The following is a 22,616-nucleotide window of genomic DNA, read 5'->3' as shown; positions in this document are numbered from 1 at the left end:
CGCTGCGCCAGGACAATGAGAGGAGCTCGCTGATTGGGGCAGCGGCCCACCAATGGGCGCGACGGATGGAAGCAGGCGCTGCGCCAGGACAATGAGAGGAGCGCGCTGATTGGGGCAGCGGCCCACCAATGGGCGTGACGGATGGAAGCAGGCGCTGCGCCAGGACAATGAGAGGAGCGCGCTGATTGGGGCAGCGGCCCACCAATGGGGTTGTAATGGTGGCCGCTGTTTACCTTCGGTTTTGAGGCTGTTTGTGGGAGCCGACATGAAGCTGCTGCCCCCGGGGCCGCCCCTGGTGCCTCTGTTGTTCTTCCTGCTGGTCGTCCAGGGTATGGAGCCGAGGGAATGTGAAGGTGAGTGGCGAATCTGGCCTCCCTGACCTGGGGGGGGAAGGGGGGAATAAGGGGAGAATAGGGGGGGGGGGGAGAATAGGGGGGGGGGGGGGTATGGGGGGGAAAATCGGGGGGAGGGGGTATGGGGGGGGGGAAATCGGGGGGAGGGGGTATGGGGGGGGGAATCGGGGGGAGGGGGTATGGGGGGGGAAAATCGGGGGGAGGGGGTATGGGGGGGGGAAATCGGGGGGAGGGGGTATGGGGGGGGGGAATCGGGGGGAGGGGGTATGGGGGGGGGGAATCGGGGGGAGGGGGTATGGGGGGGGGGAATCGGGGGGAGGGGGTATGGGGGGGTATGGGGGGGAGGGGGTATGGGGGGGTATGGGGGGGAGGGGGTATGGGGGGGGAATCGGGGGGAGGGGGTATGGGGGGGGTATGGGGGGGGGGATCGGGGGGAGGGGGTATGGGGGGGGGATCGGGGGGAGGGGGTATGGGGGGGGGAATCCGGGGGGAGGGGGTATGGGGGGGGGGAATCGGGGGGAGGGGGTATGGGGGGGGAAATCGGGGGGAGGGGGTATGGGGGGGGGAAATCGGGGGGAGGGGGTATGGGGGGGGAATCGGGGGGAGGGGGTATGGGGGGGGAATCGGGGGGAGGGGGTATGGGGGGGGGAATCGGGGGGAGGGGGTATGGGGGGGTATGGGGGGGAGGGGGTATGGGGGGGTATGGGGGGGAGGGGGTATGGGGGGGGAATCGGGGGGAGGGGGTATGGGGGGGGTATGGGGGGGGGGATCGGGGGGAGGGGGTATGGGGGGGGGATCGGGGGGAGGGGGTATGGGGGGGGGGAATCCGGGGGGAGGGGGTATGGGGGGGGGAATCGGGGGGAGGGGGTATGGGGGGGGGGAATCGGGGGGAGGGGGTATGGGGGGGGAATCGGGGGGAGGGGGTATGGGGGGGGGAATCGGGGGGAGGGGGTATGGGGGGGGGAATCGGGGGGAGGGGGTATGGGGGGGGGAATCGGGGGGAGGGGGTATGGGGGGGGGAATCGGGGGGAGGGGGTATGGGGGGGGAATCGGGGGGAGGGGGTATGGGGGGGGGAATCGGGGGGAGGGGGTATGGGGGGGGAATCGGGGGGAGGGGGTATGGGGGGGGAAATCGGGGGGAGGGGGTATGGGGGGAGGAATCGGGGGGAGGGGGTATGGGGGGGGAAAATCGGGGGGAGGGGGTATGGGGGGGGGAAATCGGGGGGAGGGGGTATGGGGGGGGGGAATCGGGGGGGAGGGGGTATGGGGGGGGGAAATCGGGGGGAGGGGGTATGGGGGGGGAAAATCGGGGGGAGGGGGTATGGGGGGGGGGAATCGGGGGGAGGGGGTATGGGGGGGGGGGAATCGGGGGGAGGGGGTATGGGGGGGTATGGGGGGGAGGGGGTATGGGGGGGGTATGGGGGGGAGGGGGTATGGGGGGGGAATCGGGGGGAGGGGGTATGGGGGGGTATGGGGGGGGGGATCGGGGGGAGGGGGTATGGGGGGGGGATCGGGGGGAGGGGGTATGGGGGGGGGAATCCGGGGGGAGGGGGTATGGGGGGGGGGAATCGGGGGGAGGGGGTATGGGGGGGGAAAATCGGGGGGAGGGGGTATGGGGGGGGGAAATCGGGGGGAGGGGGTATGGGGGGGGGAATCGGGGGGAGGGGGTATGGGGGGGGAATCGGGGGGAGGGGGTATGGGGGGGGGAATCGGGGGGAGGGGGTATGGGGGGGTATGGGGGGGAGGGGGTATGGGGGGGTATGGGGGGGAGGGGGTATGGGGGGGGAATCGGGGGGAGGGGGTATGGGGGGGGTATGGGGGGGGGGATCGGGGGGAGGGGGTATGGGGGGGGGATCGGGGGGAGGGGGTATGGGGGGGGGAATCCGGGGGGAGGGGGTATGGGGGGGGGAATCGGGGGGAGGGGGTATGGGGGGGGGGAATCGGGGGGAGGGGGTATGGGGGGGGGAATCGGGGGGAGGGGGTATGGGGGGGGGAATCGGGGGGAGGGGGTATGGGGGGGGGAATCGGGGGGAGGGGGTATGGGGGGGGGAATCGGGGGGAGGGGGTATGGGGGGGGGAATCGGGGGGAGGGGGTATGGGGGGGGAATCGGGGGGAGGGGGTATGGGGGGGGAATCGGGGGGAGGGGGTATGGGGGGGGGAATCGGGGGGAGGGGGTATGGGGGGGGAATCGGGGGGAGGGGGTATGGGGGGGGAAATCGGGGGGAGGGGGTATGGGGGGAGGAATCGGGGGGAGGGGGTATGGGGGGGGAAAATCGGGGGGAGGGGGTATGGGGGGGGGAAATCGGGGGGAGGGGGTATGGGGGGGGGAATCGGGGGGAGGGGGTATGGGGGGGGGAAATCGGGGGGAGGGGGTATGGGGGGGGAAAATCGGGGGGAGGGGGTATGGGGGGGGGGGATCGGGGGGAGGGGGTATGGGGGGGAAAATCGGGGGGAGGGGGTATGGGGGGGGGAAATCGGGGGGAGGGGGTATGGGGGGGAAAATCGGGGGGAGGGGGTATGGGGGGGGAAAATCGGGGGGAGGGGGTATGGGGGGGGAAAATCGGGGGGAGGGGGTATGGGGGGGGAAAATCGGGGGGAGGGGGTATGGGGGGGGAAAATCGGGGGGAGGGGGTATGGGGGGGGAAAATCGGGGGGAGGGGGTATGGGGGGGGGAATCGGGGGGAGGGGGTATGGGGGGGGGAATCGGGGGGAGGGGGTATGGGGGGGAATCGGGGGAGGGGGTATGGGGGGGGAATCGGGGGGAGGGGGTATGGGGGGGGAATCGGGGGAGGGGGTATGGGGGGGGGAATCGGGGGGAGGGGGTATGGGGGGGGAATCGGGGGGAGGGGGTATGGGGGGGGAATCGGGGGGAGGGGGTATGGGGGGGGGAATCGGGGGGAGGGGGTATGGGGGGGGAATCGGGGGGAGGGGGTATGGGGGGGGGAATCGGGGGGAGGGGGTATGGGGGGGGAATCGGGGGGAGGGGGTATGGGGGGGGGAGGGGGTATGGGGGGGGAATCGGGGGGAGGGGGTATGGGGGGGAATCGGGGGGAGGGGGGATTCGAGGGGGAAGGGATGGGGAGTGGGGGTGAGGGGGGGAAGGCATGGGGGGGGAAGGATGGGGAGAGGGGTGCGGAAGGGATGGGGCAGAGAGAGGGGGAGGGGGGAAGGGATGGGGAGAGGGGGGGAAGGGATGGGGAGAGGGGGGGAAGGGATGGGGAGAGGGGGGGAAGGGATGGGGAGAGGGAGGGAAGGGATGGGGAGAGGTGGGGAGAGGGGGGAAGGGATGGGGAGGGGGGGTTGCAAGGGATGGGGAAAGTGGGGAGAGGGGTGTGGAAGGAATGGGGAGAGGGGGGAGAGAGGGTGGGGAATGGATGGGGAGAGCAGGGAAAGAGGGGGGGAGGGGATGGGGAGAGGGGGGAAGGGATGGGGAGAGCAGGGAGAGAGTGGGGGAGGGGATGGGGATGGGGGAGGGGGGAAGGGATGAGGTGGGGGAGAAGGGGGAGGGGGGAAGGGATGAGGTGGGGGGGAGGGGGGGAAGGGAAGGGATGGGGAGGGGTGAGGGGGGGGAATTGGGGGGGAGGGGGGGAATCGGCAGGGAGGGGGTAATCGGGGGGGGAAGGGCGTGGGGGAATCGAGGAGGAAGTGGACGGGGAGGGGGGAAGCGCTGGGGGGGAGTTGGGGAGGAGGGGGGGAGTAGGGGGAGGAGTGGGAGGAGGGGGGAAGGGATAGAGAGGGGAGGAGGGGGATGAAGGGATGGAAAAGGAGGGGAGGGATGGAGGGGTGGAAGGGATGGAGAGGGGGCGGAGGTTGGGGAAGGGATGGAGGGGGGGGATGGGATGGAGCGGGGGGGGGAAGGGATGGGGAGAGGGGGGAATCGGGGGGGAATCGGGAGGGAGAGGGGGTAGGGGGAAGGATGGGGGGGAGAAGGGGGGAGGGAGAGGGAGGAGGGGGTAAGGGATGGGGAGGGGGGATTCAAGGGGGAGGGGGAGGAGAAGGGGGATGGGGAGAGGGGGGAAGGGAGGGGGGGAAATCGGGGGAAGGGGGAGCGGGGGAGGGATGGGGGGAAGGGGGTGGAATCGGGGGGAGAGGGGGGAATCGAGGGGGAGGGGGGAATCAGGGGGAGGAGGGGGAAGGGGGGAGGGGGTGGAATCGGAGGGGGAGAATTGGGGGGGAGGGGGGATTCGAGGGGGAGAAGGGGGGAGGGAGGAGGGGGGAAGGGATGGGGAGGGGAGGAGGAGGGGAAGGATGGGGAGAGGGGGGGAAGGGATGGGGGGCAGAGGGGGGAAGGGATGGGGGGGAGAGGGGAGAGTGGGGGGAAGGGATGGGGAGTGGGGGAAGGGATGGAGGGGGGAGGGATGCAGAGAAGGGAGGAAGGGATGGGGGGAGAGAGGGGGAAGGGTTGGGGGAGATGGGGGGAGGGGGAAGGGATGGGGAGTGGGGGTGAGGGGGGGAAGGCATGGTGGGGAAGGGATGGGGGATTGGGGGGGGGGGAAGGTTGGGGCAGAGAGAGGGGGAGGGGGAAGGGATGGGGAGAAGGGGGGAGAGGGGTGTGGAAGGAATGGGGAGAGGGGGGTGGAAGGGATGGGGGGCAGAGGGGGAAGGGATGGGGGGAGAGGGGAGAGTGGGGGGGAATGGATGGGGAGAGCAAGGAAAGAGGGGGGGAGGGGATGGGGAGAAGGGGGGAGAGGGGTGTGGAAGGGATGGGGAGAGGGGGGTGGAAGGGATGGGGAGAGTTGGGAGGGGGTGAAGGGATGAGGTGGGGGAGAGGGGGGGAAGGGAAGGGATGGGGAGAGGGGGGAAGGGATGGGGAGGAGGGGGGAAGGGGTGGGGGGGAATCAGTGGGGGAAGTGATGGGGGGGCAAATCAGGGGGGCGTATCGGGGGGGAAGGGATGGGGGGAAATCAGGAGGGGGACGGGATGGGGGGGAAATCGGGGGGAAGGGATGGAGGGGAAATCAGGGGGAGGGATGGGGGAGAGGGGGAAGGGATGGGGGGGAGGGGGGAAGGGATGGGGGGAGAGGGGGGATGGGATGGGGGGCATATTGGGGGGGGAAGGGATGGGGGGGCATATCGGGGGGAAGGGATGGGGGGAAATCAGGAGGGGGAAGGGATGGGGGGAAATCAGGAGGGGGAAGGGATGGGGGGCATATCAGGGGGGAAGGGATGGGGGGAAATCAGGAGGGGGAAGGGATGGGGGGGAAATCAGCGGGGAAGGGATGGGGGGAAATCGGGGGGAAGGGATGGGGGAAATCAAGGGGGAAGGGATGGGGGGAAATCGGGGGGGAAGGGATGGGGGGCATATCAGGGGGGAAGGGATGGGGGGGAAATCAGGGGAGGAAGGGATGGGGGGATATCAGGGGAGGAAGGGATGGGGGGATATCAGGGGAGGAAGGGATGGGGTGGAAATTGGGGGGAAGGGATGGGGGGGCAAATCGGGGGGGAAGGGATGGGGAGGAATCGGGTGAAGGGATGGGGGGAAATCATGGGGGGAGGGAATGGGGGGAAATCGGGGGGGGGGGGGGGGAAATCGGGGGGGGGGGGGGGGATGGGGGGAAATCGGGGGGGAGGGATGGGGGGGAAATCGGGGGGGAAGGGATGGGGGTGTATATCGGGGGGGAAGGGATGGGGGTGTATATCAGGGGGGAAGGGATGGGTGGGAAATCAGGGGGGGAAGGGATGGGTGGGAAATCAGGGGGGGAGGGATAGGGGGAAATCAGGGGGGAAGGGATTGGGGGGGAAATCGGGGGGGAAGGGATGGGGGGGTATATCAGGGGGGAAGGGATGGGTGGGAAATCAGGGGGGTGGAATCAGGGGGGAAGGAATGGGGGGGAGGGAAGAGGGGAAATCAGGGGGGAAGGGATGGGGGGAAATCAGGGGGGGAGGGATGGGGGGGTAAATCAAGGGGGAAGGGATGGGGGGGTAAATCAGGGGGGGAAGGGATGGGGGGGCATATCAGGGGGGGAAGGGATGGGGGTGTATATCGGGGGGGAAGGGATTGGGGGGAAATTGGGGGAAGGGATGGGGAATCGGGGGGAGGGATCGGCAAATCGGGGGGAAGGGATGGGGGGGAATCGGGGGGAAGGGATGTGGGGGGGAAATCTGGGGGGAAGGGATGGGGGGAAATCGGGGGGGGAACGGGTGGAGGGGAAATCGGGGGTGGAAGGGGTGGGGGGAAATCGGGGGAAGGGTGGGGGGGGAATCGGGGGAAGCGGTGGGGGGAAGGGGTGGGGGGGAATCATGGGGGGAAGGGATGGGGGGGAATCATGGGGGGAAGGGGGAGGGGGAATCGGGAGGGGATCAAGGGAGGAGGGGGCATCGGGGGTAGGGGAATCGGGGTGGGGGAATCGAGGGGTGGAGGGGGAATCATGGGGGTCGAGGGAGGAGGAGGAATCATGGGGGTCGGGGGGGCAGGGGGGATCATGGGGTTCGGGGGGGAGGGGGAATCATGGGGTTCGAGGGGGGAGGGGGAATCACGGGGGTCGAGGGGGGAGGGGGAATCACGGGGGTCGAGGGGGGAGGGGGAATCACGGGGGTCGAGGGGGGAGGAGGAATCACGGGGGTCGAGGGGGGGAGGAGGAATCACGGGGGTCGAGGGGGGAGGGGGAATCACGGGGGTCGAGGGGGGAGGAGGAATCACGGGGGTCGAGGGGGGGAAGGGGAATCACGGGGGTCGAGGGGGCAGGGGGAATCACGGGGGTCGAGGGGGGCAGGGGGAATCATGGAGGTCGAGGGGGGCAGGGGGGATCACGGGGGTCGGGGGGGGAATCATGGGGGTCGGGGGGGGGATCATGGGGGTCGAGGGGGGAGGGGGAATCATTGCGGGGGAGGGGGAAATCAGTGGGGTAGGGGGAAAGGGGAGGGGTTTGTCGGGGAGGGGGATGGGCCAGGGGGGGTGGTGCCAGGGGCGGGGATGGGTGAGAGAGGGAGGGGGGCAGGAGGAGCAAGAGGGGTGGGTGAGAAGGGGAGGGGGTGAGAGGGGGAGGGAGTGTGGGTGGGAAAGGGGAAGGGAAGGGGATTGGGAGAGGGGGAGGGGGTTTGAGGGGTGGGAGCAAGGGGAAGGGAAGGGGATTGGGAGAGGGGGAGGGGGTTTGAGGGGTGGGAGCAAGGGGCAGGGGTGTGTGAGAGGGGTGAGGGAGGGGTGGGGTTGTGGACGGGTAGGGGTTGGGGTAAGAAGCAGAGAGGGTAAGAGGAGGAGGAGGAGTTTGAGGGGGGTCAGAGGGGGAGGGGTAGTGGGTAAGAAGGCCAGAGGGTAAGAGGAGGAGGGGTAGTGGATAAGAGGGGGAGTGGGTGGGAGCACTGGGGTAAGAGGAAAAGGGCTGGGGTTTAAGAGGGGAGGGGGTGAGGGCAGTGTGGTAAGCGGAAGAGAGGGGCAAGGTAAGAGTAGGCAGGGAGGGTTTTGAGGGGCAAGGAGGATGGAAGAGAGTTAGGAGGGGACGGGGTAAGTCCCTTATGTGGGACTTTATCAAAAGCTTTCTGAAAATCCAAATACACCCATCCACTGGTTTTCCCTTATCTGTTCTGCTAGTTACATCCTCAAAAAACTCCAGTAGGTTGGTTAAAAATGATTTCCTTTTCATAAATCCTTGCTGACTTTGTCTAATCCTGTTTATATTTTCTAAGTGTCCTGTTATCACATCCTTTATAATCGGCTCTAGCATTTCCCTACTACTGGGATTAGGCTAACTGGTCTGTAATTCCCTGTTTTCTCCCTCCCTCCTGTTTTAAATAGTGAGTTACACTTGTCACCCTCCAATCTGCCAGGACTGTTTCAGAATCTACAGAGTTTTGGAAGATGACAACCAATGCACCCACTATTTCCATAGTCACCTCCTTTAGTACCCTGGGATGCAGATTACCAGGCTCTGGGGATTTATTGGCTTTCAGTCCCATTAATTTCTCCAGCACTATTTTTTTAGTTATACTAATTTCCTTCAATTCCTCCTTCTCACTAGACCCCAGGTTTCCTAGCATTTCTGGGAAGTTATTTATGTCATCCTCCATGAAGACAGAACGAAAGTAGTTGTTTAATTGCTCTGCCATTTCCTTGTCCTCTATTACAAATTCTCCCGTTTCGGACTGTAAGGGACCTACACTAAACTTTTTCTTTTTACAGATTTATAGAAGCTTTTACAGTCTGCTTTTAGGTTCCTTGCAAGTTTACTCTCATACTCTATTTTTCCCCTCTTAATCAATCTCTTGGTCCTCCTTTGCTGAATTCTAAACTGCTCCCAATCCTCAGGCTTGCTACTTTTTCTAGCAACTTTATATGACTCCTCTTTGGATCTAATACTATCCTTAATTCTTTTAGTTAGCCATGGTTGGGCCACTTTTCCTGTTGTGTTTTTGTGTCAGAAAGGAATGTTGCAATGCTTGCATTCATTCCTTAAATATTAGCCATTACCTATTCACAGTCAAGCCTTTTAATGAAGTTCCCTAACCTATCTTGGCCAACTCACGCCTCATATCTTTGGAATTTCCTTTGTTTAGATTTAGGATCCTGGCTTCAGGTTGGACTACTTCACTTTCCATCCTAATGAAGAATTTTATCATGTTATGGTCACTGTTTCCTAAAGGACCTCACACAATAAGGTTATTAATTAACCCCTTCTCATTGCACCATACCAAATCTAGGATAACCTGTTCCCTAGTTGGTTCCTCGATGCACTGGTCTGAAAAACCATCTCATGCACGCTCCAGGAATTTATTCGTCGCAGTATTATTGCTAATTTGGTTTGCCCAGTCTAAAAGTGTAATAAAATCACCCATGATTATTGTAGCACCCTTGTTACATGCATCTTGAATTTCCTGTTTATTGCCGTCCCCTACCTTACCACTACTGTTTGGAGGTGTGTTGACAGGGAGGAGGGTGGTAAAAGGACAGGGAGGGAGGGGTAGGAGGAGGAGGGGATAAGAGGGGAGGAGGCGGAAGTGGGGTAAGACGGGGAGGAGGGAAGGGGGTAAAGGGGAAGAAGAGGGGTGTTGGGAGATAGGTGGACTGGATTTTATGGTTTTCAGCAGCGATAGAGACGTTCAGAATGTGAGTGGTTCACTCACTCCCGCCTGGCCCCCACTGTCTCAACTAGGTGAATCAAGCGTTGGACGGCTAATTATTGGCTGCCCAGTGGGAAAGTAGCCAATTAGCCATGTGAAAGGGTTGGGGGCTTTGTGCCCATTTGGGAGTCGGGGCCAGGTCTCGGTGGGGCAGAGCTTATGCCGTGAATGGGAAATCGGTTACAACCACCAATTCTAAGGTGCCCTACCCCCTTAATCTCTCCTTATTTCTTATGACCGCCTTGAAACAGTGAATAAATGAAGTCAGAAATCATACAGATGCTGCCCCCTTCACCAGCAGACTCTGCTGCAGCAGCCATGGTGCCAGTGGCAGGCCGTTCCTTCCGCCCTTTTGTCGCCTGTTTATACCCCGGGTAAAGGACTTCCAAACCTTTTCCTGTCCAGCACCCAAAAAATGGAGTGGCCAGGGAAACGTTGTGTGCGAGTGGCTCTTAAACAATTAACAAGCTCAATAGCTTATTAATTTCAAAATGGTGGGCAGTTTCCCCCCTCCGACCCCGCTCCCCTTTCTGTGTTATTGAAGATTGGCGGGGTGACAGATTGCCAACCCGATGTCATTGCACCATTTTTCATGTATGCGTGGCCATAAAATCCAGCCCAGGGAGAGAGAGACGAAGAAAGGCGGTTGGGGAGGGGTGGGGGGCAAGGAGGGAGAGAGATGGGGTGGCAGGATGACAGAGGCGGGGAGGGGGAGAGCAATAGGACAGAGAGGGAGAGAAAGGGGAGGGGGTGGGATAGGAAGAGGGGGGATGGGGATAGGGAAAGGGGGGGGTGGTGACAGTGAGGAGGGAGGGGGCGTTGGGGAAGGCGAGGGTGTCGGTCAGGGACAGAGAGAGGAGGGGAAAGAGAAAGTGAGGTGTGAAGGGGTAGAGAGAATAAAAAGCAAAACACTGGATGCCAGAAATCTGAAACAAAAAGCAAATGCTGGAAATACTCAGCAAATCAGGCAGCATCTGTAGAGAGAGAGAGAAAAAGTTAATGTTTCAGGTTGATGGTCTTCCCTTTGCTCTTTCCTTACTCCGCCCCCTTTCACTTACTAAAAACTTTTGAAAATTCAGTCTTGGGATATGAGCATCGCTGAGAAAGCCAGCGTTTATTGCCCATCCCTAATTGCCCTCAAGAAGGTGGTGGTGAGCTGCCTTCTTGAAAACAACTGAGTGAGTTGCTAGGCCATTTGAAAGGGCGGTTAGGAAGCAACCACATCGCTGCAGGTCTGGAGTCATGAAGGGCATGAGTGAACCAGATGGGCTTTGGTGACAATCCAGTAGTTTCATGTTTATCATTACTGATACTGACTTTTTATTCCAGATTTATTTAATTAACTAAATTTAAATTGCCAGCTGCCATAGTGGGATTTAAGCTCCTCTCTCCAGATCAGTGGTCCAATAACATAACCACTAGAATGTCGTACCCCATACGCATCTCAACTCCACCTTTTCCCAGTTCTGATGAAATATCAACATTAAACATTAACTCTGTTTCTTCCTCCACAGATGCTGCCAGAACTGCTGAAGTTAAATAAAACAACTTGGTTCTGACTAGACGCAGCAAATAATTTCTTTTGAAACATCTTTTGTGTCTTTACTACTTCCATTACCATTCCCTTTTGCCTTGCAGCATTCAATCCTTTTGTCATTTAAACTCACCTGCCTTCCAACAAAGTTCCCTTTAGTTCTTTTTTCCTTCCCTCCCTCCTTTAATTTGCCTAAAACTTATGACATCTCTAATTTTTCCCAGTTCTGATGAGTCATTGACCTGAAGCATTAACTCTGTTTCTCGCCAGAGATGCTGCCTGACATGCTGAACATCTCCAGCATTTTCTGTTTTTATTTCGGATTTCCAGTATGCGCAGTATTTTGCTTTTGAATTAATTCCTTTCTCTCACTCTCCACCCCTCCCTTCCCATTGCAGGGGCTTGGAGAATGGACTGGGGAGTGGGACCAGCTAAATTGCTTTGCCGAAAACCGGGATGAGCTCAATGGGCCAAATGGCCTCCTTCGACCCTTAACCATTCTATGATCTTCAACAGTTTTCACTAAATCCAGGTTGGAGGTGGAAATTTGTAACTGTAATTCTTGTTTTTATTACTGATGTGACAAAACAGCTGCTAAGACTGGGTTTATATTTCTCCCAGAATGGTGTATTCTGTCAGTTGATGATTCAACAATGATGATACTGCTCATGAACTTTTGTAGCCAGTCTGGTATCTAAAAAATGGCAATGGGAATCAGTCAGCGTTCAGAAAATAGAGCTTTAATTGTGTTAATGATTACACTAATTATAAAATGTAATATTGTCATTATACTTTTGTATTACGATTTAGTAGCAGTGATGGAAATCTTCTGTATGGAATATCTACCAGCTGAAAACATCTAACAGCACACTTGTAGATTGTTGTCCTTCCAAGGTTCGGTTGTGTGTAAAGTCGGCTCGATTTAAAACAAAAACACATCAGTTGTTATAGGTCTTGCTACTGGTTGGAATAATTTGAAGTGACAAATTAAAGTGTGCTGCACAACATTAAATTGTACCGATCAGATAAAGCTAGTGCTAACCCTATGTGTGTGCTAACTTCTTGTGGTACCATGCAAATAACTGTTCTAAACTTGTTTGCCTTTATGTAAGCGTGTTTAGCACACAGGCAATGAAATTCATGAAGGAAGACTGGCATGCAGCAAGTGGTGCATTATAACCTTTTTTGCACATGGTGAGTGTGTACTTCTGAAGTCTTGCCTTTTTTTTTAAACCAGAAAGTCTAAAGTGTGTGACTCCATGTTCTGTTTGGAACTGTATGCAGTACTCTCAGTACAGCAGTTTTGCTCAGAACCAAAGCATGTTCTTTTATGGCATAATCTCCAGCCCCTGCTTCTCTATCTGATCTTCATTTTCATTGGTCATGTTATGCCTGTTCGACCACCGAGTGTTTTTAGTTGATAGCTTTCTGCCATGTAGATTGCTAGTGCCACCAACCTTTGCATGTAAAATAGTTTAGGTTCATAGCTTAATAGTAAGAAAGAAATCTGAGGTCAAATTTTGAATGCCTATATTCAGAAAATAATTCCATCTTAATTACTTTGTATTAAAGTTTACAGACACGTTTAAAGTCTCTACTTTAATGTATGTGTTATAACTGTTAATGTAAATATTTTTAATTTTTGTGCTTACCAAAATTGGGCACATGCATGCTGGTGATTGAAGTGCTTCCATTTCAGCACACATTTTCTGCATGGAGCACTCCCAAGTTGGATAGAGCAGTGGGTGAATGTATAGTTAAGCTTCTGCTACTCTGCTCCCACAATGCCCTTGCACTACCTAGCTCGGAAGAATGCCCTTTGCTGAATCACAGAATTGTTACATTGTAGATGGAGGCCGTTCGGCCCATTGTGTCTGCACTGGCTCTTTGAGCATTTTAACTTAGTGCCAATCTCCTGCCTTTTCCCCATAACCCTGCACATTGTTTTGATTTAAATAATCATCTAATACCCTCTTGAATGCCTCAACTGAACCTGCCTCCACTACACTTCCAGGCAGTGCATTCCAAACATTAGCTACTCACTGTGTGATAAAAGCTTTTGCTCACTTTGCATTTGCTTCTTTTGCAAAACACTTCAAAATTGTGCCCTCTGGTTCTCGATCTGTTTAATAGCGGGAACAGTTTCTCCCTGTCTACTTTCTCCAGACCCCTCATGATTTTGAAAACTTCTATCAAGTCTCCTCTTAGCCTTCTCCTCTCCAAGGAAAACAGTACCAATTTCTCCAATCTTTCCTCGTAACTGAAGTGTCTCATCCCTGGAACCATTCTTGTAAACCTCTTCTGCACTCTCTCCAATGCGTTCACACCCTTCCTATAGTATAGCGCCAGAACTGTACATAATGTCTAACCAGTGACCTATATAAGTTTATCATTGTGATTTGTGATTTATTTTTGGTGAATCATTGTTATGTTTTTCCCCCTTTTCCTAATGATCCTTTAGTGATGTTGCCTGTTTTAGTATTAATCCAAAGGATGACTGGTTTTATGCTGGCACCATTCCATTAGAAAACATCTTGAAGGTGCCGTTTATCACGTATTATCTTTTAAAGTCAGTAGCGAACAGTTTTAGTCTTTAAAAATTCAAATCCAGGTTGTGAAACAAAATGCCAGTGCTCCAATTTACTCTTCATCTTTATTAACTTATCCCTAAAATGCTAAAGTTTTATAACTTTGGCTGTATGTTTGGAAGGCTGTGTAAAATGTAGCTGGGATGACCTTAACTCTTGCCATATTAGCTGAGACACTTCATTTTATTTACTTTATTTCAATTTATTTCGCTTAATAAATTTCTCCTACAAATAGAAATATAGGGCAGAATTTTTCATCCTGAACGGGAGTGAAATAGTGAGTGATGACGTTGAACGAGCATCCCAATGTCATCGTGCATTCTCTCGATCTTTTGGCCGGCGCACACAAGAGGCGGCAGCATGCCTGCTGCCAATTAGGCCCCTAAGTAATTAATTAAGCTGCATTTTTTTGCTGCCCGCTCAACCTTTAGGTTGGTGGGCGAATAGGCCAGGCGGCCTTTACATTTTTAACGAAACCTCATCCACGGGCGGGGTGAGGTTTCCAGCACTTACTAAAATGAAAATAATTTTTTAACATCCTTTTTCACATGTCCTTCTTCGTGTGACTGAGTCACATGGGGGGGACATGTTTATCGCACATGTTGTAAGTTTATTTTTGTATTTAAAATCCGTCAGCTCCCTGAGGCAGCTCTGTGCCCTCAGAGAGCCATCTGTGCGCGCTCCCCCTGCGCACGCGCACACCTCGGCGCTCGAGCTCCTCCTGACCCCACCCTGGCAGTGCTGAGTCGGAGCCTGGTCATGGGCAGTGGTCAGTTTCGCGGCCTGCCCGGCGAGGGAAAAATCCTGCCCATAAAGAATTCACAACACAGTAACAGGCCATTTGGCTCAACCAGCCTGTGTCACTGTTTAGCCTCCATGTACGCAAACATTTTTATCACATTTATCCTCCTGGTCTGATGTTCTTTTATCCCTCTCTTCACTTATCTGATGTATTTAATGTTGACTTAGTTTCTACTGGAACTATTAACTGAACTGAATTCCACAGCCTCATAACTCTGTGAAGAAGTTTTCCTTACTCTCTTTTCCATATCTCTTGCATTTAATTTTGTATCAGCAATTCCTTGTTCAGGACCATCAATTACTGGTCTGCTTCTATCTATCATGTCCCATTTTCTCGTCTCTTTGAATACCTCCAGCATGATGCCCTCTAATCTGAGTTCTTAAAGCAATTTAATCTCCTGTGAATGTGTCCTTCCAAATCCCTCTGCAATCCCACAGCACTGAGTGGACTTCCATTTAGAGTATAATTCATGTTTTTTTTAAAATAATGCGTAACCTAGTTTACTGACATGAAAACCTGTTCTTTCTTAGCCTATACCCCCATTTTATCAATATCCATTGAACTTGCTTTGGTCTTCTATAGAATAACTTCAATAGAATTGTGAATAAATTTCTAGGGGAAGAGGGCATTGTCTTTTTTTAAAACAATTGTTTATTCATTTAAGGGATATGGGCTTCGCTGGCTGGGCCAGCATTTATTGCCCATCCCTAGTTGCCCTTGAGAAGGTGGTGGTGAGCTGCCTTCTTGATCCGCTGCAGACCATGTGGTGTAGGTACACCCACCGTGCTGTTAGGGAGGGAGTTCTAGGATTTTGACCCAGCCACAGTCAAAGAACAGCTTGTTTTATCATGTTGATAAAAACAAAAAAACTGCGGATGCTGGAAATCCAAAACAAAAACAGAATTACCTGGAAAAACTCAGCAGGTCTGGCAGCATCGGCGGAGAAGAAAAGAGTTGACGTTTCGAGTCCTCATGACCCTTCGACCTGCTGAGTTTTTCCAGGTAATTCTGTTTTTGTTTTTGTTTTATCATGTGTTGTGATCTCCCACAAAGATACAGGGAATGGATTTTTGAGGGATTGACTGTTGTTATCAATAAGTTAATGGACACTGGGGAGGTCAAAGGCAGTCCCATTTTCAAATACTGCATTAAACAGACCCTGGTGATAAAAACTCCATTACTATGTGGTGTTATTTCAATATTGAATAATCAGGAGTGTTTAAAAATCATGAAGAAATGGCAGCGATTCAGAAGGAGAAATTCTACTTGACCAAGCTCTTTAACATTTCTGGGGAAGTGGCATCTCCAGTGAATTCTTGAAAATGCTACAGCATGGTGTACCTTAACTCCATAAAATATTCAGCACAATCCTACATGAAAGGCCATCAGTGAAGATCAAATTGTGTAAGAAATTGGCTGAATGATAGAAATTCGCAACACCTGTAAGAGGAGTTATGAGGGTGGAAAGGAGCAGCGGGTTAAGTGCCAGGAGTATCGGTATTGGGTCTTTTCCTGTTTTATAATTTATATTTTTATTAAAACTAAAGCAAAGAAAACAAATTTGTCTTTCTCAAAGCCACATCATAAAAGATTTAACTGTGGAATTTTGAAATCTCCCAAGGCTTCATGAAATGATTAGAGTCAACTCTTCGAATCCATTATGTTTCATGACTATAAACAAAAAGTACTTTGGAAACATTCATGATGTCTCCTCAAATGTTGATTCCAACATGCCGTTTAAAAATTTTACAAAGTGAAATTTGAGCTTTAAGAAGACAGCAGTTTGCATGTCAACAGCCAATGCTGCAAACAGTTGAGTTTTAATTATCATGTTTTATGTTGTAAGATTTTGCACATCGACAGAAAAAAGAGAAATGCTACTTAAGTTCATAATATAAAATGCTGTTCAAGAAATGTTTTCTTCTGTAGTCAATCCAAATTGTGTGGTTCACTGTTGTTGAATACAGTGCAGGAACCTCTCGTGTTATCTTTCTTTGATAAGGTGTAAAGAGATTAATGTTATTAAAGGTTAAAAATAAATAGATTTTTCAGTTATTTAAATATCTAAAGTAATTTGTTTAAACAACTTCCATACATTAAAATGCTGTTTTCAATTTGATAGTCCTTTTTGAGAAGTTTTTTTCACTTTTTAAAAATTTCTCAGTATGCATTGGATTTCTGGAGAGATTTTACAAGTATTTGAAAGCACAAGATTTGGACCTAACACCTGCAATGATAGTAAATGAACTGATGCTAATGTGTGAACACACTAAAGGAAAGGAGCGCCGTCTGGTAAGTATGTTGTGCTGTAAGGTTTAAGTGTGGTTGTTAATTTGGCTATAGTGATAAAGGAAGAGGTGCAAGGCAAGTTTATTAGAATGGCACAAGGAATTTGTCATAATGAGAAACCTTTAAATACTAAGACTGCATTCAGTAGAGTAGAAAAGATTAAGGGAAAGCCTGCTAGCAACTTCTGAAGTTTCAAAGAAGGTAAACAGTGAAAGATCATTCCCACTGATAATTGGTAACAAAGGGGCTCAAGTATCAGCTTTTTAAAGTATAAGAATATGGATTACATTATCACAATTGAAGCAGTCGATCCTAGCATTTAGGAGGGATAAACATGTTTCAGGAATTATATTGGAGTAGAGGAACAGAACATGAAAATGGGATTAGATGGGATGGTTCTGATGTGGACTTGGCACAGGCGCATTGGCTGATTGAACTCCTCCTGTAGTGAAATTTATATGATGGCATAACCTCTTAGTAATGTAGACAATGTGGCTGCATTTTGACCATCCATGTCATGGAATGGGAAGCTGCTCTATTGCCCCACTCATTTATCAATACCACACAGGATTTGGCATGCGGAGGTGAGGTATCTGTATGGAGGAGGACAGTTGTTGCCAAGACTCTGAGCTACTGACACACAACGGATCAGATATGAGCTTTTTTGATGGTTTATATTAAAGCAAAGGAATATTGTACTATAGTGTATTTGTCTATTAAAGGCTATTTATGGTGATATAGTCTTACATTTACCACCACCACTACACACATCTTATGTTTAAACTTATGTTTAGCTCATTTTCTTTGCTGCTTCTCTTTTATAGAAATTGTTTTATGAATTGCCCATATATTAGGACAAGCTCCGCTTCTCCAAATAAACCCATGGCTAGTTTCTTTGGAATTGCAATTAGATTAATATTCGACAGAAGAAGAAAAAGCTTATTAATTGGTGGGATTAAGTCTGTGTAAATGATTACTAGGTGTCCATGTATTGATGATAGTGACTGCATGGCACAAATAAATGAAGTTGCAAAGATGTCTAGTAAGTTCAATAAATTGTAGAAATATCACTCAAGGACTGAAATAATCTCTCTTTGCAAGCTAAATTATCGTTTCAATTGAAGGAAAATAAGCAAATTGTGAACCTATGTTCATGCATAGTGCTAGAGAGTTAGAGGCATTCTTATGTGTGAATGTGGCAGAGACTATGGTGAGGATTTGGACTGCAGGCCAGTTTAAGGTATAGAATAGATTACTGGGTTAAGAGTGCCCCAATGCACTTTAAAACATACCCAAGAAAGAGGCAGGATTGGGTTGGTGTGGTGGAAATTAGATTTTAAAGAAACTTTTCAGATTTGGAAAGCTCCTGTTAGAATATGGAAAGAAAAATGTTAAAATTCCCTTCTTTAACTCATTGTTTCAAATACAAATATCAAAAACTTGCCCATAAAATATATATTTTCTCTGAATTACAATTTTCCCTCTGAATCCATACTTTTCATAGGAGGAAGTTTGTGTGCAGCAATTGTAATTGTTTGCTAGTTTTCCTGACCTGCTGTATTTACAAAATATAGTTGTGATACACTATGTAATTTAGCTCTTTTTTTTTTACATAGTGCTACTATGTTGGTGCAACAAGTGATGCTGCAACTAAAATTGTGAATGAAATAGCTCGTCCTATGAGTGCACATGTACCCGTACTGAAGATTTGTGAAAAGCTGAAAATGAAAGACATGCAAATATGTGAGCTGAAATATGGTATGAGTAACCTCACTTTCTCTACTGTGTGCATTGTCCCAAATGTAATTTGTTTGAACTGTTCTCTCCTACAAATATACACCTTGTGTCAAGTGTGGATCTGTATCCATCACACCTTAGGGATTATACTTGGTGCAAAGTGCACGTGATTGGTTCATATTATTAAACCATATTTATTAATTGTAATGAAACAGCTGAGGAGTGTGCCAATCAAAGTTGGCATATTTTGAATTCAAAAAAAATGTGAGGTCAGCAAATTGTAATAATTTTTTCCCCCTTAGGACATAATAGACACACAAATTTACAAGATAAGAATCAACTAGTGCACCAGTATAGAAACTCAGTTTAGAGGCAGAATATTCACCTCTCAATTAAGCCTCACTTCAGGACTTCAGTTCATAATTAATGATCAATTGTCAAGAGCTGCTGACTTTCGGAGGAGATGTTGAACTGAGACCCCGACCTGCTTATTCAAGTGGACATAAAAAAATTGCGCCACTTCTTCAGAGAAGACAAGACATTACTTCCTAGAGCCCTAGTGAACATTTAATCCTGAACTAACCCTCCCGAAACAGGCCAATGGTTGTTCACGGCATTTTGCTGAATGTTCATTGGCTTCTGTGTTTACACAACTGTAAACATAATTCAAAAAGTCATTCATTGACCACTGATCACTTTAGGACTGATTGGGGACATGCAAACTGCCCGGTCTCCCCCTCCCGCCTGCCCCCTCTCTCCCTCTCTGTCTTAGGGTTCCATGACCACAGAGGGTGCCCCCCCTGCTAGTTATCTTTCTGTCTTTGTATTTCTTCTCTAATGTCCCCAGTGTAACTGCATTCGAGTGAATTCCTGTTGTTCTGATATGCCAAGTGTGAAATTTTTAATCTTCATTAGCGTACAACACTTCAATATTCCTCAATTTCAAGCCCTGCATGATTCACTGCCTGTGGCATATGCACTAATGGTGATGAACAGGCTGCAAACCAGAGAGATTAGAACATGGCAGCTAATGCCATTCTGACCTTGTATACCTTTTAACAAAAACAGAAATTGCTGGAAACATTCAGACTGGATGGCACCTATGCAGAGAAAAGACAGTTAATGTTTCAGGTGTGGACTTATCAGAACTGGACAAGGTCACAGATGCACAGCATTTAAAAAGGGGCGACATTGTGAAGAGAAAAAAAAAGCACAGTTGCACACAGGAAATAAATGGGCCTGAAAAGATATAATTGGTTTATAGGGTATGGAATATTTTATATATTTCGCTAAAACTGATGGATTAAAAAATGCATTTGGCCAATTTTGCCTCCGATCCTAAATCCCCAAAAACAAAAGCTGGAAGAACAGTTCGGAAAATCTTAAGACATAAAATCATGGCAGGAGAAACATTTTAGCGGTCTCATGTTAGCCGAGAACAGTTCGGGAATTGACACACAAATGTTTAACGGGTCACCTAAATATACCAAAGGTGCAGCACTGAAGTCACTGAAGAAGATAAAGTTCAGGAATAGTTCTAAAGCTATTGTATTCCAAGAGTTCGGAATTGCAGGCAGTGTCCTCAATCTGAGGATCTGCAACTTCTGATGCCCCGTATAGTGTTAGTGTGTAGATAGAGGCATGATGATGACAGCCTGCTGATACCCTAATAAGGCATCTGTGAGATATATAGCCACTTTATTATACGGAGTGGATATTGATGCTGCTGCCATGCACTTTGTATACAAATGGCTTCTTACCATCTCTGCTGAAGGCATTGGCTGCTAAGAATATGGTTTGTATCCCACAGAATTGTGGAAGGACTGGACTTGCCCTCTTCGTACACAGTAAAGTTGGCTACATCAAGATACACATTCCAAACAAAGTGTTGTGAGATTATTGCCCTCCCACCTCCTGCTGGTGCAGCTACAAATCTTAGTAAAAGCAACAATAAAAGCAAAATACCACAGATGCCGGAAACCTGAAACAAAAACAAAAGTAGCTGGAAAATCTCAGCAGGTCTGACAGCATCCGTGGAGAGAAAGACAGTTAACGTTTCAAGTCCGTATGACTCTTCAGAACTAAAGAGAAGTAGAAATGTGGTGAAATATGTACTGTTTAGGGGGGTGGGACAGGTGGAGCTGGATAGAAGGCCAGTGATAGGTGGAAGCAAAGGAGAGATTGCAAAAGATGTCATAAACAAAAGGTCGAAGGGGTGTTGGTGGTGATACTGGCTAAAGGAGGTGCTCATGGTGACATTTAAGAGTAGAAATCAGAATGAGTAAGTGACAGATGGCTCTAGTGGGGGTGGGGTGGAAGGAGGGGACGGTGTGGGAGAAAAATAGGCTAAAAGGCAGCGATAAAACAATGAATGGAAATACATTTAAAAAATAATAATAGAGATAGGTGGGAAAAAATATATTAAAATTAAAAAATAAATAAGTGAAAAAAGGGGGAATCAGAAAGGGGGTGGGGATGGAGGAGAGAGTTTATGATCTGAAGTTGTTGAAATCAATGTTAAGTCCGGAAGGCTGTAAAGTGCCTAGTCGGAAGATGAGGTGCTGTTCCTCTAGTTTGCGTTGAGCTTCACTGGAACATTGCAGCAGGCCAAGGAGGGACATGTGGGCATGAGAGCAGGGCATCTTATTAATTACACAGGGTGGCATCACTGAACACAGCCATTAATATGTTAGAGATGCTGTATGTCAATGTGATAAAGTATAATCCAAATGGAAGCAGCAATTCACTTTTTACTGATTTTTCTTCCTAACTGAAAGATGATCTGAGGATGTCCCAAAGAACCTCACAGCCAATTAAATATTTTATTTTTTTGAAATGTAGTCAGTATTGTAATGTAGAAAACATGGCGGACAATTTGCACACAGTGAAGATGATAACTAATCTGTTTTTGTGATCTTAATTAAGCTGGGACACCAGGGAGAACCCCCCCCACCTTCACAATTAGTGTTATGGGACCTTTTATGGCCACCAAGAGGGCAGATAGGGCCTCAATTCAACATTTCACCTGAAAGACTGTTCTTCAGATAATGCCACACTCCATCAGTGCTGCACTGGTCTTTGTGCTTGAGTCCTTGAATGGAATTTAAATCCACAACCTTCTGACTCAGAAGCAAGAGCGCTACCTGCTGAGCCATGCCTGACACTTAACTTACAGTTAATTTTAAGAATATGGTGGGGGAATAGGTTGCTTAGTAATTTTGTGATTCAAAGAATTTGTAAGCTGTTATCATTTTCACAGGGAAAATGTTGACCAATGTTCAGATTTTTTAGTTGAATAGAACGGAATTTATGGATGATGGAGTTTCTGGAATGAATGTTTTGCATGTGTTACCAGTTGATGAGATGTCATTGGACAATTCAATATGCGTAGCAAACAAAATAGATTGTATTAGACAGCCTGAAATTTCAGTTACATTGTGATGTGACTATTAAAATTGCTTTTCTCTCTGTGTTCTGTTGTCTCACAGATAAGAAATTTAAATTGAATATAGCTGAACTAAGCAAATTGCGAGTGGCAGAGCTGAAGAGGATTCTCAATTACTGGGGAGAGAAATGCATAGCATGTGCAGAGAAGATTGAGTTAATCAATTTAATCTTGGAATTAGCACAGAAATATGATTATGATGAGCTAGATGTAAATTCTGATCTATAAAGAATTACTTACACTTTTTAAAAAGAAAACCAGACTGCATCCATAAGTTATTGAGCATATATTTGGTATGTGCCATGCCTATTGTATACCATAAAGAGAAATTTACCACTTCAATTTGCCTTCCCAGTTCTTTGTGTTATTGAACAGTTAGGAGATTGACAGGCCACTAGAGGGGGCTCCTGGGTAACATTAGAATAGTTACAGTGCAGAAAGATTTGGCCTATTCTGCAAGAATAATTTAGCTAGCCCCACTCCCCTGCCCTTCCACATAGCCCTGAAAATGTTTCTTTTCAAGTGCTTATCTAGTTCCTTTTTGATGGTGATAGCGTGGTGGTATTGTCACTGGACTAGTAATCCAGAGACCCAGGGTTATGCTCTGGGGACTGGGGTTCAAATTCGAATTCAATAGAAATCTGGAATTAAAAGTCTAACGATGACCATGAAACCATTGCATGAAACCGTTGTCGATTGTTGTAAAAAACCCATCTGGTTCACTAATGTCCCTTTAGGGAATGAAATCTGCCGTCCTTACCTGGTCTGGGCTACAAGTGACTCCAGACCCACAGCAATGTGGTTGACTCTTAAA

General features: G+C 50.5%; 1 protein-coding gene across 1 annotated transcript; it reads left to right on the top strand.

Annotated features, from left to right (window-relative positions):
- The first annotated feature begins 200 nt into the window (after window positions 1-200).
- Window positions 201-22,144, top strand: cdnf (cerebral dopamine neurotrophic factor). Its single transcript, XM_041203443.1, has 4 exons — window positions 201-353; window positions 16,496-16,623; window positions 18,237-18,378; window positions 21,846-22,144. Exons 1-4 carry the CDS (start codon window positions 266-268, stop codon window positions 22,028-22,030), a joined length of 543 nt encoding a protein of 180 aa, XP_041059377.1. The 5' UTR covers window positions 201-265; the 3' UTR covers window positions 22,031-22,144.
- Window positions 22,145-22,616: the final 472 nt, after the last annotated feature.

Source organism: Carcharodon carcharias, chromosome 13 (genome assembly GCF_017639515.1).
Source record: "Carcharodon carcharias isolate sCarCar2 chromosome 13, sCarCar2.pri, whole genome shotgun sequence".
NCBI classification, from domain to species: domain Eukaryota; kingdom Metazoa; phylum Chordata; class Chondrichthyes; order Lamniformes; family Lamnidae; genus Carcharodon; species Carcharodon carcharias.
This window is presented reverse-complemented; position numbering and strand designations above follow the sequence as displayed.